Raw genomic sequence first — 18,436 nt, forward strand, 5'->3', positions numbered from 1 at the left:
TTTTGGTATTTTTAGTAGAGAAGGTGTTTCACCATGTTGGCTAGGCTGGTCTTGAACTCCTGACCTCGGGTGATCTGCCCGCCTCAGCCTCCCAATGTGCTGGGATTACAGGCATGAGCTACCACGACCGGCCTAAACCACAAGGTATCTTAAGTAAACAAGAGCATACTAACAAGATGTAACAAAAACACAGAGCAGGAACCATAAATTTGAATAGTCGCTAGGCACCAAGCGTGATTTCTTCTCCAAGAACTCCTTTTCAAACCCCATTGAACTGGGCTAAGCTTAAGAGAACAGAACAACTGACTCTCATGTACCTAGAAACTGTTCTTATTTTGTTTACCTTTGAATTATAACTCTGACTAGAAACAAAACTGCGTAAATGTTAAACAAACAAAATAAATCCTTGGGAAATTGTAAGACAGATTCTCAGGATTATTAGAATATACTGTCCCTCAAAGCAGAATATAAGCTCAACAAAATAAAAATATGTTTTCTTAAGGTCTGGAGCTACAGTCCCCAAAGTCAGGGATATCTCCTGAGGGTACACAACACAATCCACTGCAGTGTGAAAGGAAATACTAGAATTTCTATTTAAGAAAAAAATACTAATTGACTCATTTGTATGTCCTATACTAATATTACATACATATTTTTTTGCTTGTGTCATCAAACTTTTACTTTTAATTCCCTCTCGTTTTTTGTTCTTTTTTAAAAAAATTATTAAACTGAGTTCTTAGCTTCTTTACTTTTTGTCTTAATGATTGAATTAAAAAGGCATTTAAGGCTATATGTTTTCTTTAAAATTTTTGCTGTTTCCCATGGATCTGGGCATGAAGCAGTCTCTTTTTATTGTTTTCTGAAAGGTGATTTTTCCGTTTCAATTTCTTTTTCATATAAGGGCCACTGAAGAATATTTCTCAGAAACATGCCTAAGTATTTAATATGGAGGATCATTTTTAATTATTTAATACATAATTTTAAAAAATAATTTTAAAATTATTATAAATTATATTGGCTTATTATCAAATAATGTGACCTACAAAATGTTTGTTTGTATAGCATTGTAGGGATTATAATTTTTTAATTTTGGTAAAATATACAACAACATAAAATTTTCCATTTTAACCACTGCTATGTGTACAGTTCAGTGGCATTAAGTACATTCACACTGTCATACAACCATCACCAGCAATCCATCTACAGAACTTTTTCATCTTCCCCAAACCTCTATAAACACTAACTCCCCATTCCCCACTCCTCTCAGCCCCTGACAATCACCATTCTACTTTCCATCTCTATGAATTTGACTACTCTAGGTACCTCACATAAGTGCAATCATGCAATATTTGGCCTTTTGTTTCTGGCTTATTCACTTAGCATAATGCTTTCAAGTTTCATCATTGACTTAATGCATTAAGATTTTTATTTTGGTATAGTATATGATCCACTCTTGTAAATGTTTTATGGGTATGTTTTAAAGTATATATTCTCTATTCAAGAGATAGATGTCTCTATGTTTTTATTTTTATTGTATTATATCCCTTATATCCTTATTTTTGTCTAGTAGAGTTGTCTAATTCTAAGGTGCTCAATGAAGTAGCTCACTGTAACTGTACTTTTGTCAAATTCTACTTGCATTTATAATAAGTCTTGCTTTCATGTAATTAGCTGCTGTGTTTGGTGCATAGAGCTTTATTACTTTTATTTGCTTCATCAGTTATGCCATTTATAATTGCATAATGTCCCCAGAGCAAACTTCTGACTTTTGAATGAAAGCATAATTAACTCTCCACAAGTTGAAAAGCCCTTCCCCATAGAGTTCCCAAACAACATTTTATAGCTTCTTTCTTAAATATAAAGGGACATGTACCAATCACCAGATATTTATTGAAAACTTACATCATGTGCATGATGCCAAAATAAACAAACAAGATCCCAGAAGAAACAAATAATTCAGAACAAAAAAGACAAGAACTGAACACATACACACACACACACACACACACACACACACACACACAATCAGATTGGAGAAGATATTTTCCCCCTAAAACAAGACCATAGTGCTACAAAAAAAGCAACAAAGAACTTGAAAATATAGTTCATCTATATAGTTTCCCAAATAAAACATGCAATGGAAAGATAAAACCCTAAATACTTTCAGAGTTTTTTTAAAAAAAGGTAAACTACAAAGAAACAGAAATCAGACTAATAGCAGATTACTAACTGAAACACACCTGGAAGATAATTGATACATTCCAAATTCTGAAGTAAAATTATTTTCAACTTAGAGTCTTCCACCCAGCCAAACTACCTTCAAATGTGAATGTAAATAAAGATATTTTCAGAGATTCAAATATTCAGAGTGTTTGCATCTCATACAGCCTTCTTATGGAGACACAAGAAACTATTCTACCAAAATAAGGGGATAATACAGACATACTTCATTTTATTGCACTTTACTTGATTGTGCTTCTCCAATAGCACATTTTTCACAAAGTGAAGGTTTGTGGCAACCCTGTGTCTAGCAAGTCCATCAGCATCATTTTTCCAACACCACGTGCTTATTTTGCATCTCTACGTCACATGCTGGTACTTCTTGCAATATTTAAAACTTTTTCATTATTATTATATCTATTATGGTGATCAGTGATCAGTGATCTTCGATGTAATTGTAATTGTTTTGGGGTGCCACAAACCATGCCTCTATAAGACAATGAACTTAATCAAAAAATATTGTGTGTGTTCTGACTGAGCCATGGACCAGGCAGTCCGTCATCTCTCTCCTTCTTTTGGGGCCTATTCATTGAAACACAATATTGAAATTAGGCCAATTAATAACCTTACAATGGCCTCTATGTATAAAAATCAAAAGCTAGAAATGATGAAGTCTCAAAGTTGACATAGGCCAAAAACTCAGCTTCCTGCACCAAACAATTAACCAAGTTGTGAATGCAAAGGAAATGTTCTTGAAGGAAACTAAAAGTGCTACTCCCTTGAACACACAAATGTTAAGAAAGCAAAATAGCCTTATTGCTGATATGGAGAAAGTGAGGTAGGAGGTGGGTCTAGACTCCAAAGGCAGGACTCAGAGACCAGACCAAATTGAGGACTAGCTAAAACAGGGACAGGTGGAGGCAGGTTTCTATAAGACATGCTCAGCAGTGTGCCTTGTGAGTTCACCTTTGCCATGGCAACATCCAGAAGTTATTACCCCTTTGAACCAGGCACAATGGCTCACGTCTGTAATTCCAGCATGTTGGGAGGCCAAGGCGGGCAGATCACTTGAGACCAGGGGTTCCAGACCAGCCTTGCCAACATGGCAAAACCCATCTCTACCAAAAATAAAAAAAAAAATTAGCTGGGCATGGTGGCACACGATGGTAGTCCCAGCTACTTGGGAAGGTAAAGTAGGGGGATCACTTGAGCCTGGGAGGCAGAGGTTGCAGTGAGCTGAGATCACGCCACTGCACTCCAACCTGCCAACAAAATGAGACCCTGTCTCAAAAAACAAAACAAATGAAAAAACCAAGGTGTCTTGGTTTTTATCTGAAGACTTGGGGTCTTCAGATAAGCTGGCCTCTCTTCCTAGAACATTTTCCTTCCCTAATGGCTAGTTCTGTATTATTATTCAGGGCCTCATATTCTTCAGTTTGTATATAAAATTAGAGAGGCTGTCCCTGCCCATTTAATTCAATACAGTTTTTCCCAGTTATTTTCTCTCATGGCAACCTTTTCACATTTAGTAATTACCTTCAAACAACTTACCACAATTAGTAACTATGTTTCTATTTGCTTGTTTATTTTCTATCTTTGCCACTAGATTATAAGATGAATGACAACAGGAACCATATGCATTCTTAAAAATTTTGTGCTTAAGCTTAATGGCAAGAAGTATATGCATTTTGTTCACCCTACATTCAGAATCTAAAGTAATGCCTAGAACATAATAGCACTCAATAAAAATCCACAGAGAGAACAGATATAGGAATTACAAGAGTTTTAGATTTGTATGTAGTTATATCTGTCAGTCTTTTCTTTGGTGATTTTTATGTTTTGTGCTACACTGAAGAAGGCCTTTCCCAGAAGATTATTTTAAAAGTCTCCAATAAATTCACGTAGTACTTTTATACATACTCTACAGCAAAATTTGTAACACATATGAAATGTATGTTCATGTGTGAGAGGAAGCAGATTCATAACTCTTTTTTCAAAACAAATAGCAATAGACCATTTATTAAATAGTATATCCCTCTCCTTTGGTTGGAAATGCATCTTTTTTATACTAAATTCTCATACATGCAAAGATGTGCTTCTAGATGCCGGGTGTTTCATTGATTCATCTTTACAAAAGTGCCACACTGTTTTGAGTAGCATGGCTTTTTAGTATGGTAGGGCAAAACACACTATCACCACCATCACAACTATTTTGTCTAGTATCAAACACTTTCACTTCCAAATGAACTTTGGAATTGACTTGTCAAGTTTTGTTTTAAAAGGGCCCTAGGCATTTTCATTGAAATTTTCTTAAATATACAGAATAATTTAAGAACTGAAACTTTTATCATATTGTCTTCCTACCCAGAAATATGTAAATGTCTGTTTGTTCAGATCTTCTTTTACGTAATTAATTCTCAATATACTTGCACATGACCAGATTCAGAGCATTTCTATAACCCCAGAATTAGAAGAAACCTCCAAGATTGCCCTGACTACAAAATGTACATCAGCAACATGCAGTGCTTTTACACTTCCTGAAGTACTTACTACCTCCTGAGGAAATGCATTTTATCACAATAGATAATGAAATAGATAATGACTTGGATAATCAAATAAGTCTCATAGGGAAAATGCCAGAGGGGTCCTCTAATTGTCCTGTTTCACAATTTGCTTATCTACACAAAATGCTTTTTTAGTGATGATTATCTTGACCAGTATCTATAAAAATTTTTAAACATGTACACTTCACAAGGCTGTATCAGATTGTTGACTGTTCTGTTGAGCACTGTTAATGAAAGAGATGGATATAAAGTCTTTATAAAGGGGCACTGACTTCACAGCCAAATATTTCAGAAATCACTGTTACTTTTTTTCAGTGTTTTCATCGTTGTTCCTGGCACATAGTAATCTCTTGATTAATACTCACTGAATTAATGAATGGATCATTCTTATGGATTTATTTCTCCTCATAACAGGGGGACATAACTACGTTAAAAAAAATGTTATAATGCAGAGAAACAGTAAAGACCTCTCTAACTACAGACTTTCAATATCCTTTTCTGGGAAACACACATTCACAATTTGTTTTTGCCCATGACAACCACTGCCCCGTAAAAAATATATATATATGTAATTTATTTAATATTTTTAATGACATGTACAAGTATTATCATGTAATTAAGTTGGGTACAGTGGTGTGTGCAGAAGGGGTGTGTATGTGTGTGTCTAATTAATTCCTGAAGATGAGTGACATTAAACAAAAGCTAACAACTTTCTATGACTATTTCCTAGAACTCAAGACGAAGAAGAAAAGAAAGGTCTTTATATCAAAGTATTCTCACCTATAAGTAAAATGGTCCTAAAAATCAAAAGAATTGGTTAAACCAATACTTTAAGAAGCTTTGATATTCAGAGGTCCACACTTTTACTAGTGGAAAAATAGACTTTACTGATTGTATTCATTTACTCTGATCCCACAGATAGTACTTCATGTCTGTATTTGTAAAGTATCACAGTGCCTTTTTTTTTCTTTTCTTTTTTTTTTTTCACTTTACTTTTTTCTCTTTATTTAATTTCTAAAAATAAATCAAAAGTGCTACTCCCTTGAACATATAAATGATAAGAAAGTAAAAAAGCCTTATTGCTGATATGGAGAAAGTGAGATACGAGGTGGGTCTAGACTCAAAGGCAGGGCTTCGACACCAGACCAAATTGAGGACTAGCTAAAGCAGGGATGAAGGGGAAGCAGTTTTCCATAAGACGTGCTTACCAGTGTCCCATGTCAGTTTACCACTGCCATGGCAATACCCAGAAGTGATCATCCCTTTGGGCTGGACGCGGTGGCTCACACCTGTAATCCCAACATACTGGGAGGCCAAGGCTGGCGGATCACTTCAGACCTGGAGTTCAAGACCAGCCTGGCCCACATGGCAAAACCCTATGTCTACTAAAAATACAAAAACTAGCTAGGTGTGGTGGCATGCACCTGTAATCCCAGCTACCTGCAGGGCTGAGGCACAAGAATGCTTGAGCCTGGGAGGCGGAGGTTGCAGTGAGCCAAGATGGTGTCACTGCACTCTAGGCTGGCTGACTGAGCAAGACTCTGTCTCAGAAAAAAAAAAAAAAAAAAAAAAATTGTTTCCATGGCAACAACCCAATGACTCAGAAATTACCACCCTTGTTTTAGAAATTGCTGCATAATCTGACCCTAAGTATATGTATAATTAAAAGTGGGTATAAATATGACTACAGAACTGCCTCTGAGCTGCTACTCTGGGCACCTGTTTTCAAGCATCCCTGCTCCACAAGGAGCAGTACCTCAGCTGCTGCATCCTGACACTTCAAGAAAAGTTGCTGTCTAACACCACTGACTCACCCTTGAAATCTTTCCTGAATGGAGCCAAGAACCCTCCAGGGCTAAGCCTCAATTTTGGAGTTCACCTTCCCCGCATCAAAAGATTTAGTGGTCCAGATAGAAGATTAAATCAGCCACAATCGGCTTACAGATGCAGTGGTGTGATCTCAGTTCACTGCAACCTCCACCTCCTGGGTTCAAGCAATTGTCCTTCCTCAGCCTCCTGAGTAGTGGGGATTACAGGCATGCACCACCATTTCTGTAAGCCAAAGCCTAATCCAGAGCAAGGCCCTTAACTTTCTTCAATTCTATGAAGGCTGAGAAAGGTGAGGAAGCGGCGGAAGAAAAGTTTAAAACTAGCAGAGCTGGGTTCATGATGTTTAAGGAAAGAAACCATCTCCGCAACACAAAAGTACAAAGTGAGATAGCAAGTTCTGATGCAGAGGCTGCAGTAAGTTATCTAGAAGATCTAACAAAGATCATTGATAAAGGTGGCTACACCAAACAACAGATTTTAAACATAGATGAAACAGCCATATATTAAAAGAAGATGCCATCTATGACTTTTATAGCTCAGTAGGAGAAGTCATTGCCTGGCTTCATAGCTTCAAAGGACAGGTTCACTCTTTATTAGGGGCTAATACAGCCAGTGACTTTAAGTTGAAGCCAATGCTTATTTACTATTCTGAAAATCCTGAGGCCCTTCAGAATTATGCTAAATCTACTCTGCCCGTGCTCTATAAATAGAACAAAAAAGCCTGGATGACACATCTGTTTACAACCTGGTTTACTAAACATTTTAAGCCCACTCTTGATTCCAGCGGCTCAGAAAAAAAGGAATTCCTCTCAAAATATTACTGCTCATTGGTCGAGTGTGGTGGCTCATACCTGTAATCCCAGCACTTTGGGAGGCCAAGGCAGGTGATCACTTGAGGTCAGGAGTTCAAGAGCAGCCTGGCCAACATGGTGAAACTCCATCTCTACTAAAAATACAAAAATTAGCCAGTCATAGTGGCGCATGCCTGCAATTCCTGCTACTCAGAAGACTGAGGAAGGAGAATCGCTTGAACCCAGGAGGTAGAGGTTGCAGTGAGCCAAGATCACACCACTGTATCTCATCCTGGATAATAACAGAGTAAGGCTCCCTCTCAAACAAACAAACAAAAAAATTAATGCTAATTGACAATGCACCTGGTCACCCGAGAGCTATGATGGAGACGTACAAAGAGATTAATGTTTTCATGCGTGTTAACACAACATCCATTCTGCAGCCCATGGATCAAGAAGAAATTTTGACTTTCAAGACTTATTTCAGAAATACATTTTGTTGGGCTATAGCTGCCATAGATAGTGATTCCTATGGTGGATCTGAGCAAGGTAAACTGGAAACCTTCTGAAAAGGATTTATCATTCTAGGTGCCATTAAGAACATTCATGATTCATGAGAGATGATCAAAATATCGGTATTAATAGGAGTTTAGAAGAATATTTCAGCCCTCATGGATGACTTTGAGAGGTTCAAGTCTTCAATGGAGAAAGTAACTGCAGATAAGGTAGAAATAGCTAGAGAACTGGAATTAAAAGGGGAGCCTGAAGATGTGACTGAATTGCTGCAATCTTAATAACAAACTTGAACAGATGAGGAGTTGTTTCTTATGGATGAGCAAAGAAAGTGGTTCCTTGAGATAGAATCTACTCCTAGTGAAGATGCTGTGAACACTGTTGAAATTACAAGGATTTAGAATATTACATAAACTTATTTGATAAAGCAGCAGCAGGGTATGAGAGAATTGACTCCACCTTTGAAAGTTTTACTGTGCATACAATGTTATCAAATATTATTGCACACTACAGAAAAATCTTTCATGAAAGGAAGAATCCATTGATGCAGCAAACTTCATTGTTCTCTTATTTTAAAAAATTGGCACAGCCACTTGAACCTTCAACAACCACCTTGATCAGTCAGCAAACATCAACATCAAAGCAAGACTCTCCACCAGCAAAATGGTTATAACTCCTTGAAGGCTCAGATACTTGTTAGTATATTTTTTAACAATAAAGCATTTTTAATTAAGGTATTTTTTATTGAACACCTAATAGACTGAAGTAAAAGTAAACATAACTTTTACATGCACTGTGTGACTTGCTTTATTGCAACGTTCACTTTATTGCAGTGGTCTGGAACTGAACTCACAGTATCTTGAAGGTATGCCTATACAAGAAAAATGAAGGTATGTGATCTAGGAAATACAGCCACAACTCAGCAGAAGAATAAAGAGAATTTCTAAGGCAACAGTTGTAAAACAGGTCTGTGGGGAAATCTGTACATATTGTAAAATAGGGTACTCCAGAAGGAAGTGGGTGGGAAGTAGGGGGCAGAAGGAATAGAATAGTACCTTGAAGATCTGATACTTTGATTTAAGATGTATAAACTTAAAGCAGGCAATGCAAGGAAGTAGACTGGCAATCTAGGATGCAAGAAATTAAAATCACAGTACTACGGGCCCTTCTTGCAACAACCATTTGAGGATAAAATCCAGCCAGCCAAAAGACAAATCAAAAAAAAAGTTCAAGAAAGATAAACTGAATAAAAGTGACTGCAGTAAGGACCATTAGAGCAAATCAAGTATAAAACTAACACTAAACACTTGTGATAAATTAAGGGCATTGAATCAAATGCAAATAAAACTTGATAATATTAAAAATGATAAAACCATTATTTTTAATAGGGGAAGAGGACATGGGAAAATGTGTAAGAGTGCTAACTTATTCTTTAAAATCAGAGACATTCAGTCATCTATAATTGAAATATAGAGTTCTTAAAAACTAGTTTTTCTTAAGTAGTTTTTTTTAACTTAGAGGAATTTTTTAGCAATCAGCACCTCTTGTGATCAAGTAATATTTACCTGAAATTCAACAACTGCTTTTTCTTCTCTCAAATACTAAAATTAATATTGTGTTAAAAACAGCATATATATAACAGAATTCCATTATAATACTCCTCATTTTTCTCTTTCTGTATATCTGTATACCAAGATGTCTGAAATGTGTGTTTAATGCTACGATAGTCATTTCTACAGTACAGCGGACACTTTGGGGAGGGAATACCTTATGTTTTTATCTCATACCCTTCTATTCTGTTTGAATATCTTAAATTTACAGGAGTTGCTTTTTAAATGTCAGAGTTTATTTATGTAATGCAATTGTGGTCCTCTTTTTTCTTCACTATATGGCTCTGTAATTTTTAAAAATAGCTAATATAGGTAATATGTACATAAAAATTCTGTGAGACACAATAAGCAATAATACTAAAACCTAAAATTTGGATGGAGCTTTAACCCATATTATGTTCCTAGAGCCCGCGAAGTAATTATTTTGTTTATCTCCATCTCCACTTTACAGAAAAAGAAGCAGGATTAGGGTTGGTAAGTAGGATCTGAACCCAGGGCTGGATACTTAGTATTAATTCCTCAGTACTCAGTGCTAGATTTCTTCTATTTCTTAATATTGCCCTTCTTTGGGGAAAAATTGCAGTCTTCTAAATTACACATGAGTAAATAGGTCAGAACGTTTTAAAAAGTATTTCCATTCTTTTCAAAAGGTAGAGTCACGGGATTTTCATTTTCCTTTTTTAGAGCTGAGAAAACTTTCTGTTCCGTTTTGTAAAGTTGTGTAAGCATCATCTGTTATTCTTGGACCTTCTTCTACACAAATCACCACCACAGTTTTTCAAAATTTGCTGACCCGGCTGCAACTTTTTATTTTTTTATTTTTATTTTTTCGTAGAGACGAGGTGGGAGGGGTTTGTGGGGGGTCTCGCTTTGCTGTTCAAGCTGGTTTACTTCTGGCTTTTAGGGACCCTCCGCCTCAGCCTCCCAACGTGCTGGGATTACAGGCGTGAGCCACTGCGCCCGGCCTGCAATTTTTTTTTTTTTTTTTTTTTTAACAACTGCTATGAATTGTAGTGAGTATAAGTTCGTCCTTACAACGTAAAATTTCTTATGTCAATCTGTGACAACTCAATCTTCTCTTTGAAAAATTGTAAACTGCACATTTCACATTCTTACTGGGCTGTTCCTGTTGAAAACATCTCAAGTCACTTTCAGCTTTAAACATTATAGAAGGAAACTCACAAAGAAACATGAACCTTCTAGTGTTTAATTTATAAACGTGCGCAAATAACCGTTGCTATGCAAACCTCAGAAGTTCTTTTCCAAGCAGCTCTTTAATTTTTGAGCAAGCAAAAAGCGGGCGTCAGAACCAGCCTTTCCTCTCCCGCCAGGAGGAATGAAATAAAAGGAATGGGCATGAGGGAGTAATAATTCGAGCTTTATAACCCTAAATGTCAATTATGGTTTTAATAACATTTTTAAATGCTTAACAATTACTGAAATAGACAGGGTAAGGGAGGACGGCGATGGTGGGGGGAGTTTTAGAGGAAGCACAGGATTAGGAAAGGAGAGAAATAAAAGGGCTGGGGTAGTACTGCCAACCAGAAAACGCCCCCTGGCAGGCCCTCTCTGCTTCCTCCCGCCTTCTTCAACTGATCTCACCTGATCTTCCAGTAGCTTGTTCTCCTCGTTCGCCACCGGGATGGCGAACCCATCCTCCCAGTGCAGCTCAGCCAGGAATTCGCTACTCATGACTGCAAACGGATAGAGAAGGTACAGAACAAAGATCCGCCTTCTTGTACATCGGGTGAACAGCACCCGCGTCAAGCCCAGGCACCTGCACAGCGCCGCGGTAATTGCGGCGGGAGCCCTACCAACCTTCCCGCGTCCTTAGTTACCAAACAGGAAGCGCTCCAGACCAAAGGCGAAACTTCCGGTTGAGAAATCCCTGCCTCCAGGGCGAATAACCTTTTTTTTTTCACCTTGAGCACTGAGGGAAGAGCAGCAACTTACCCCTCCCGAGGTTCCCGAGCTTGCCAGGCGGCAGCATAACTTTCCACGAAAAGGCGGCTCTCAGATCGCTCCCGGAGAGTGTGAAACCTGTGGCCCCCGGAGCGGGCTGGAGGACCACCGGGCAGGTGACTGGAAGTAAACCACAGGATCCTCCGATTGCCTGGGGGAAGACGGAAGCCAACAGAGATAATAAACTACGTTTCATTTCAAGTTGTGTTTGCTGTGTTGTGTAGATTTCATCAGCTACTACAGTAGGTGAAAGTAGACCGGGGTGAACTGGTGTTTGGAAACAGAACTCTCTCTCTGGCATCACTGGGATGTTGTGATCGTCGCCTCTTTCAGTCGGCCAGCCTTCCTCACCGTGCTTACTCACCCCGTCGCGGTCGACCGCAGACACTGTCCGCTGGGAGGCCGCACACTTGTAGCGCAGTATGGTGGCCCCTCTCGCACCACTCCCATACTTGCATTTTTCTTTGCATTTTCGTTTGCTAACATTTAAAGTGTGGAATTTCGCATAAACTTCTGTATTTCCTCCGCTTAGAAAAAGGGTAGGTCACACAAGCCCCATTATCAAAAGGTAATGTTCCGCTAGAGAGCCGCCCCCTTTAGACCGACAAGCACTTTACCAATTCACTAATTTGAATTACCTGCTTGGCATGGGTAGGCATTTGAGTTATAGTCTGTCTTGTATAGTATCTCAGAACTGGAAAGGACAAAACAATCAACTAATCTAATCCTTTCATTTTCTGGGTAAATTAAACTGAGGCTTCTTTAGGCAAAGAAGGGATGTTGTGCATGAACTAATTTTACGTATCCAATAGCCACCTGTAACCTTTTTTTGCTCTTTCGAATTTTATTTTACCTAGACATTATTAAACTTTTATTATAAATATTTTAAATGTATATGGGAATAGAAAGCAAAGTATAAATAACTGCTATATACGCATCACCTTGATTTGGCATTCATATTTTGCCATATTAGCATCATCTGTATCTTTTGCTCAAGTAAAAGATAATCATAGACATCATGACATTACATCCCTAAATACTTGAGCATGTATTGGTAGAAGAGTGGTTAATGTTATCTAACAAGCACAATATCATTATCACATCTTAAAAAAACAACGATTCTTCAGTATCATCTAATAACCATTTCAGATTCATATTTTGACTGTCTTAAAAATGTATTGTTACAGTCGATTTGTTACTATAGTTCTGAAATCCTCCTGTAGGAGCTTTGTCTCTTTGTGCCTACATTGTTTTCTATAAACTTAATCTCGTGGACTTTGTGCCTGTAAAGACTAGAATTAGCAAAGCATTTTATTCCCCCTTTCTACAATGATTAAAGGCTGGTGAGAAAGGCTCAACTTGTAGAAGAAATTTTAACCTGTATGGAATAGTGGAATTTTAGATATAATGATATTTAATCCTTTATAAATGATCATTGCTTATTTTATAATAGTGTAGTCATTCCAACTAATGAGAATGTTAGTATTCAGCTTATGTTAAGATGGTACATAGTTATTTATACTTGAGATTTGTTGTGGCAATGCGGCTTCCTAAAATTATTGGTGTTGGGTCAAAGGTGGGGAGGAAAATGGCAGAACAAAAGACTTCCAGCAATCAGCCCTCACAGAAACATCATTTGAACAACTCTGCACCTATGAAAATACCTTCACAAGAGCTAAGGAAACCAGTCACATTTAATTACATTTTAATAAAGCAAAAAATAAAAATAAAATAAAATAATTGGTATTATTACCACCCATGTATCTTAAAATTACCTAGTTTACCATCCCAGTTTTTAATATGAATACTGAGCTGCCTTGACCTGTGCCAATGAGTTGAAGCACCCCTCTCAGTGTCAGCTGTAGCTGCCAAATGCATGACTGTGGAGTCTTTTTCATCTTTCCATTAATTTTACTTCTAGGAATATGTCCTGCAGAAACAGTTACATAGGTAAGTTCCATGCGTTTACACCACATGGGCATAAGAAGTCTAGCAACTGAAGCTCTGAGACTCCCATGTCTCATTTGTCAAAGATTCCATTTCCTGAATTTGAGGATAACAATTATGTGATATTTACTTCTAGATGAAATGCCCATGCTTTCTCCAAATTCTACAATTCTGCCTTAAAATGGTATCCCTGCTTCTCTACCTCATCATCACGACATCTCATATCACCTAGTTCTCACTCGAATTCTACAAGTTCTAGACTATAACTCTATTTGTATTCATCCAGATCTAGCTTTGGAAATAAAACCCATAGTTTTATAAGCTTTGTTGCTGAAATGCTCAATTTATTTCCAACATGCTAAAGAAGGTGTTTTACTATCTTATTCCCTTAAATTTACCTAGATCAAGTTGCTAAGGCTAAAACATAAAGTTTATTTGTTCTGCAAAAATAATGTTATCTTTGTTTAAAAAGATAGAAAAAAAACTTCTATTTATGAAGTAAAAGAAAAAGATATATTTCACCTCCATGCCAATCCTCCTTGTAAGAGAGTACCACTGTTTAGTGTTTACCTAACCAGCATTTTTAAATGAAGCTTTAAATATTTACATATGTCAATTTTGTCCTACATAAATATAATCACATAGTAAACATTCTTCCGCAAATCCATTCTTTTCACTTAACAATAGCGGCCATGTTTCCATGTCAGTACATTTGAATCTACCTTAGTCTTTTTACAGAAACTTAAAATTCAGCATTATCAATTATAACTGTTAAACAATGCTGCAATGCACATCTTGATAATACTGCATTTCATCAATTCTGGTTATACTTATTTTCACATTTTAATATCTCTGAAATTGAGATGCATCTTTTTAATCAATGAAGTTAGATTTGGTGAAATAAGATATAATCTTGCATACCTATGTAAATGTCTCTGCAGGAAAAATTCTTAGACGTAAAATTAATGGAAAACAGATATAAGCAATATTATTTTGATGGGTAACACTAAATTATTCTTCAAAAAGGCTTTACATATTCTCCAAAAATATGAGAGTATCTTTGCATACCTGGATATTACAAAATATTAAATATTTTACAATATAAATAACAAAATGTGGTATCTCGTAGTTAATGGACATTTCCCTAATAAGTGAGACCAAGCATCAAATTTCTTCTAAGAATTTCTTTATCATATTCTTTGCCCAGTATTTCCCTATTCAGTGATCTTATTGAATTATAGCAGTGCTTTCTGTGTTACGGATAGTATTCTCTCTCTCTCTCTCTTTCTCTCTCTTTCTGTGTGGTGTGGTGTGTGTGTGTGTGTGTAAATATTTTTCTCCCAGTCTGTTTTTGGAGGCTTCTGTTTAACTTTGTTTTTAGTGTATTTTGCCATGCATGGCTCAGAAACTACCCTTGTTGCCATCAGCATGCTTCCTATTCAGCGAACTCTTTCATCATCAACTTACCCAATCTAGCAGCAGCATTAAACTCAGCTGTTCCTTCCCTGTTAAAACATTTTCCTCTTTTGGCTTTTATAACTTTTTTTTCCTGTCAGTTTCCCATTAACTTTATTAATCTCCTTTGCTGCTTTATCTTGGCTCATTTGGCCACTCAACATTGGTATTCCTCAAGACTCAAAGCTGATCCCTCTACTCTTCTTACACTTGCTTCCTAGGTGATGATATCCATTTTCATGTCTTTAAATGCCATGATAGGTGTATTAGTTTGTTAGGAGTGCCATAATAAAATATCATACACTAGGTGGCTTAACAGAAATTTATTTTCTCACAGTTCTGGGGGCTAGCAATTCAAGAGCAAGGGATGGTTTCTGGTGAGGCCTCTCTCCTTGGCTTGCAGATGGCCGTGTCCTCACATGGTCTTTTCTCTGTGCACATGCATTGCTGGTGTCTCTTTCTCTTCTTACAAGGATACCACCAGTCCTGTTGGATGAGGGTTCCGCAGTCATGACCTCTTTAAACCTTAGTTCCCTCAGTAAAGGCCCTGTTTCCAAATACAGTCAAATTGGGAGTGGCTTCAACATACGAATTTGGGCAGGGGAGGGACCCAACTCAGTCCAAAACTGCTGATATTTTCTTGATTTTACTCTTAACATTTCTCTAGCCCAGATCTCTCTTCTGTTCTCCAAACGTACATCCAGCTGCTTACTAGACAATTCCGTCAAGATGTCTTATAGATATCTTAAACCCGATTCACAGGTCTAAGATAGAATTCTTGATTTTAACTGCACATATTTCAAACCTGTTTCTCTGTCTTCTCTACACAGCCAACACACCACCATCTACTGAACTGTATAAAATCAAATCCTGACTGTGATTACTGATTCCTTCCCTTTCCTCACCTCCCATCTTCAATCCATCACTATTACATCTCACTTTCAGCCCCCGAAGCTGTACTGATCCTACTGGTCTCCATCTCCACTACCACTACTCTAATTTAGGCTTTCATCACCTGTCATTACATTACCAAAATTGTCTCCCCATCAATCTGCCCACTTCTGCTCTTGTTCTCCTAAAATCCATCCTCCCCTCAGCAATTAAGGTAATCTTCTCTTTCTGACATCAAATTCCAAAATGTTTTTAACATAAAAAAGGCTGAAATAATTTTACCATGAGCACCAATGACCTCTAGATCTAGTTGGTACCTAGATCCTGCCATTAATATTTGCCTCTTCTTGTGTTATCATACGTTTATCTCTCTATTCATCCATCAATCCATATTATTTCTTCATGCATTTCAAAATAAATTATAAGAATCAATATACCTCCTTCTTAAATACTTTACCATGCATATGTTTACACTTGTTTACATTTTTCTTCTACAGTGAAATTTACACACAAAGAAATACACAAATCTCGCATTTTGACAAATGCATGACTTGGTTAACCTAAACTACTCTCAAGATATAGAATATTACCACTACCATAAAACATTCCCTCATGCCTCTTTCTAGTCAGTCCCTGCTCTCACCTCCCCAAATCCCCAGAGACAACTATTTTTCCAGGTTTTTATTTTTCTATTGTAAGTTTTCTTTCTTTTAAAATTCCAAATAAACAGAAAGGTACCATATTGTACCAGTTAATAATTTATTGCCTTTCAGCTCCAAATTCACCCATTTTGCCTGTTCTGTTAAAACTGTATGGGCTCTTTACAGAGTTCTCTTTTGGCTGTTGGCATAAAATTAAGCTTTATCAACAGAGGGTACGGGAGATACTTTGCAGAAGGAAAATAGTTTGTTTTTTTTGTTTTTTTTTTTTTTGCTTTGTTTTTCTTTCTGGTTTCCATGAGCTCACCTGGCAGGCTCCCGTAGCACACAGAGCTTCTCCAGCCCCTGGCTCCTGTGTTGCACACAGCTTCTCCAGTGTCCAGCCCCTGCATCACAGGCATTTTCTCCAGCATTAGGCTCCTGCAGTGCTTGTGACTTCTCCAGTTCCCAGCTCCTGCACAGTATAGCAGGCAGCAGCATCCAGAAGCTTTCCTTAGCACCCCACCCCACTCTGAACTCTTCACTTGGGCAGTTCCGTAGCAGAGTGCCTCTGGTGAGACATCTTCCAATTAACAGATTTCCTAGCATCATAAAGAATAGATTTTCAGTCAGTTCCACTGCACCAAAACAACTCGGCCATTCTCTGAACCCTGCGGTGGGGGAGGGAAGGTCTCTTCCTTGGGTACTGTATTTCAGCTTTAGGGATACTGGCTGCTCCTTATAGTTGCTATTTTTATATTCCTTAGAGTTCTTTACATCTTAATAGTCAATCATTGTGACTCTTATTCTCTGTTATAATGAACAATTTTTATATTAAACTTTCTCTATTAAGTTACTATGTGGTTTCTTTCTCCTCACTGGACCCAGACTCATACAAGGACAGTTTGTACTTTTTGAAATAACACACTTTTTTTCACTCTGCATAATGTTTTTGATATTTATCCATAATTGTGGTACATAGCAATAGTTTATGTTTCTTTTTATTGCTGTATTGTTTCCAGGTTTGGACAACTATGAATAAAGCTATTATAAACATCCTTGTACCAGTCTTTTTAACACGCTTTTTATTTTAGAATAGTTTTGGATTTACATAAAATTTACAAAGATAGTAAACAGAGTTTCCAGATACCCCTCACCAAGTTTTAGTTTCCCCAATGCTATTATTTCACATTATCATGGTACATCTGTCAAAATGAAGAAGCCAGCTGTGCTACATTACTATAGGCTACACTTGAATTTTTGTTTTCTTTTTTTTTAGATGGAGTCTCACTCTGTCGCCTAGGCTGGAGTGAAGTGGCATGATCTCGGCTCACTGCAACCTCTGCCTCCTAGGTTCAAGCGATTCTCCTGCCTCAGCTTCCAGAGTAGCTGGGATTACAGGCGCCCGCCACCACACCTGGCTAATTTTTGCATTTTTAGTAGAGGTGAGGCTCATCTCGAACTCCTGACCTCGTGATCTGCCCGCCTCAGCGTCCCAAAGTACTGGGATTACAGGTGTGAGCCACTGCGCCCAACCCAGACTTTCTAGTTCTTCCATTAATGTTCATTTTCTGTTCCAGAATCCAATCCAGCATATCACACTGCATTTTATTGTTTTATCTCATTAATCTCCCTCGTGTCTGTAATAAGCTCTCAATTTTTTTCTTTTTCATTACCTTGACAGTATTCAGGAGCACTGACTCATCCAATATTGTGTAAAATATCCCTCAGTTTGATTTTGTCTGATGGTTGTCACATGGTTAGGCTGGAGTTAGGGGTTTTTGGAAAGAAAACCACAGAGGTGAAGTGTCCTCATCACATGAGATCAGAGGTATATGATGTCTCCATGACATCACTTGTGATTTTACCTTCAGTCATTCTGTTATGATAATGTTTGCCAGGTTTCTTCACTGTGAAGTTACTATTTTTTCCCATCCATACCCAATTACTTGGAAGCAATTTACTAAGTTCAGCCTGGTCTCAAAAGAGGGAGATTAAGCTCTATCTCCTAAAAG

General features: G+C 37.5%; 1 protein-coding gene across 1 annotated transcript in view; it reads right to left on the reverse strand.

Annotated features, from left to right (window-relative positions):
• CCDC39 (coiled-coil domain containing 39) overlaps positions 1-11,334 on the reverse strand; it is a 58,032-nt gene extending 46,698 nt beyond the window's left edge. Inside the window, exon 1 of the mRNA XM_011968855.1 lies at positions 11,131-11,334. Within this exon, the coding sequence (XP_011824245.1) occupies positions 11,131-11,220 (90 nt within the window). The 5' untranslated portion in view covers positions 11,221-11,334. The remainder of the gene's footprint in view (positions 1-11,130) is intronic.
• Positions 11,335-18,436: the final 7,102 nt, after the last annotated feature.

This window comes from Mandrillus leucophaeus, unplaced genomic scaffold, assembly GCF_000951045.1.
Source record: "Mandrillus leucophaeus isolate KB7577 unplaced genomic scaffold, Mleu.le_1.0 Scaffold860, whole genome shotgun sequence".
In the NCBI taxonomy this organism is placed as follows: domain Eukaryota; kingdom Metazoa; phylum Chordata; class Mammalia; order Primates; family Cercopithecidae; genus Mandrillus; species Mandrillus leucophaeus.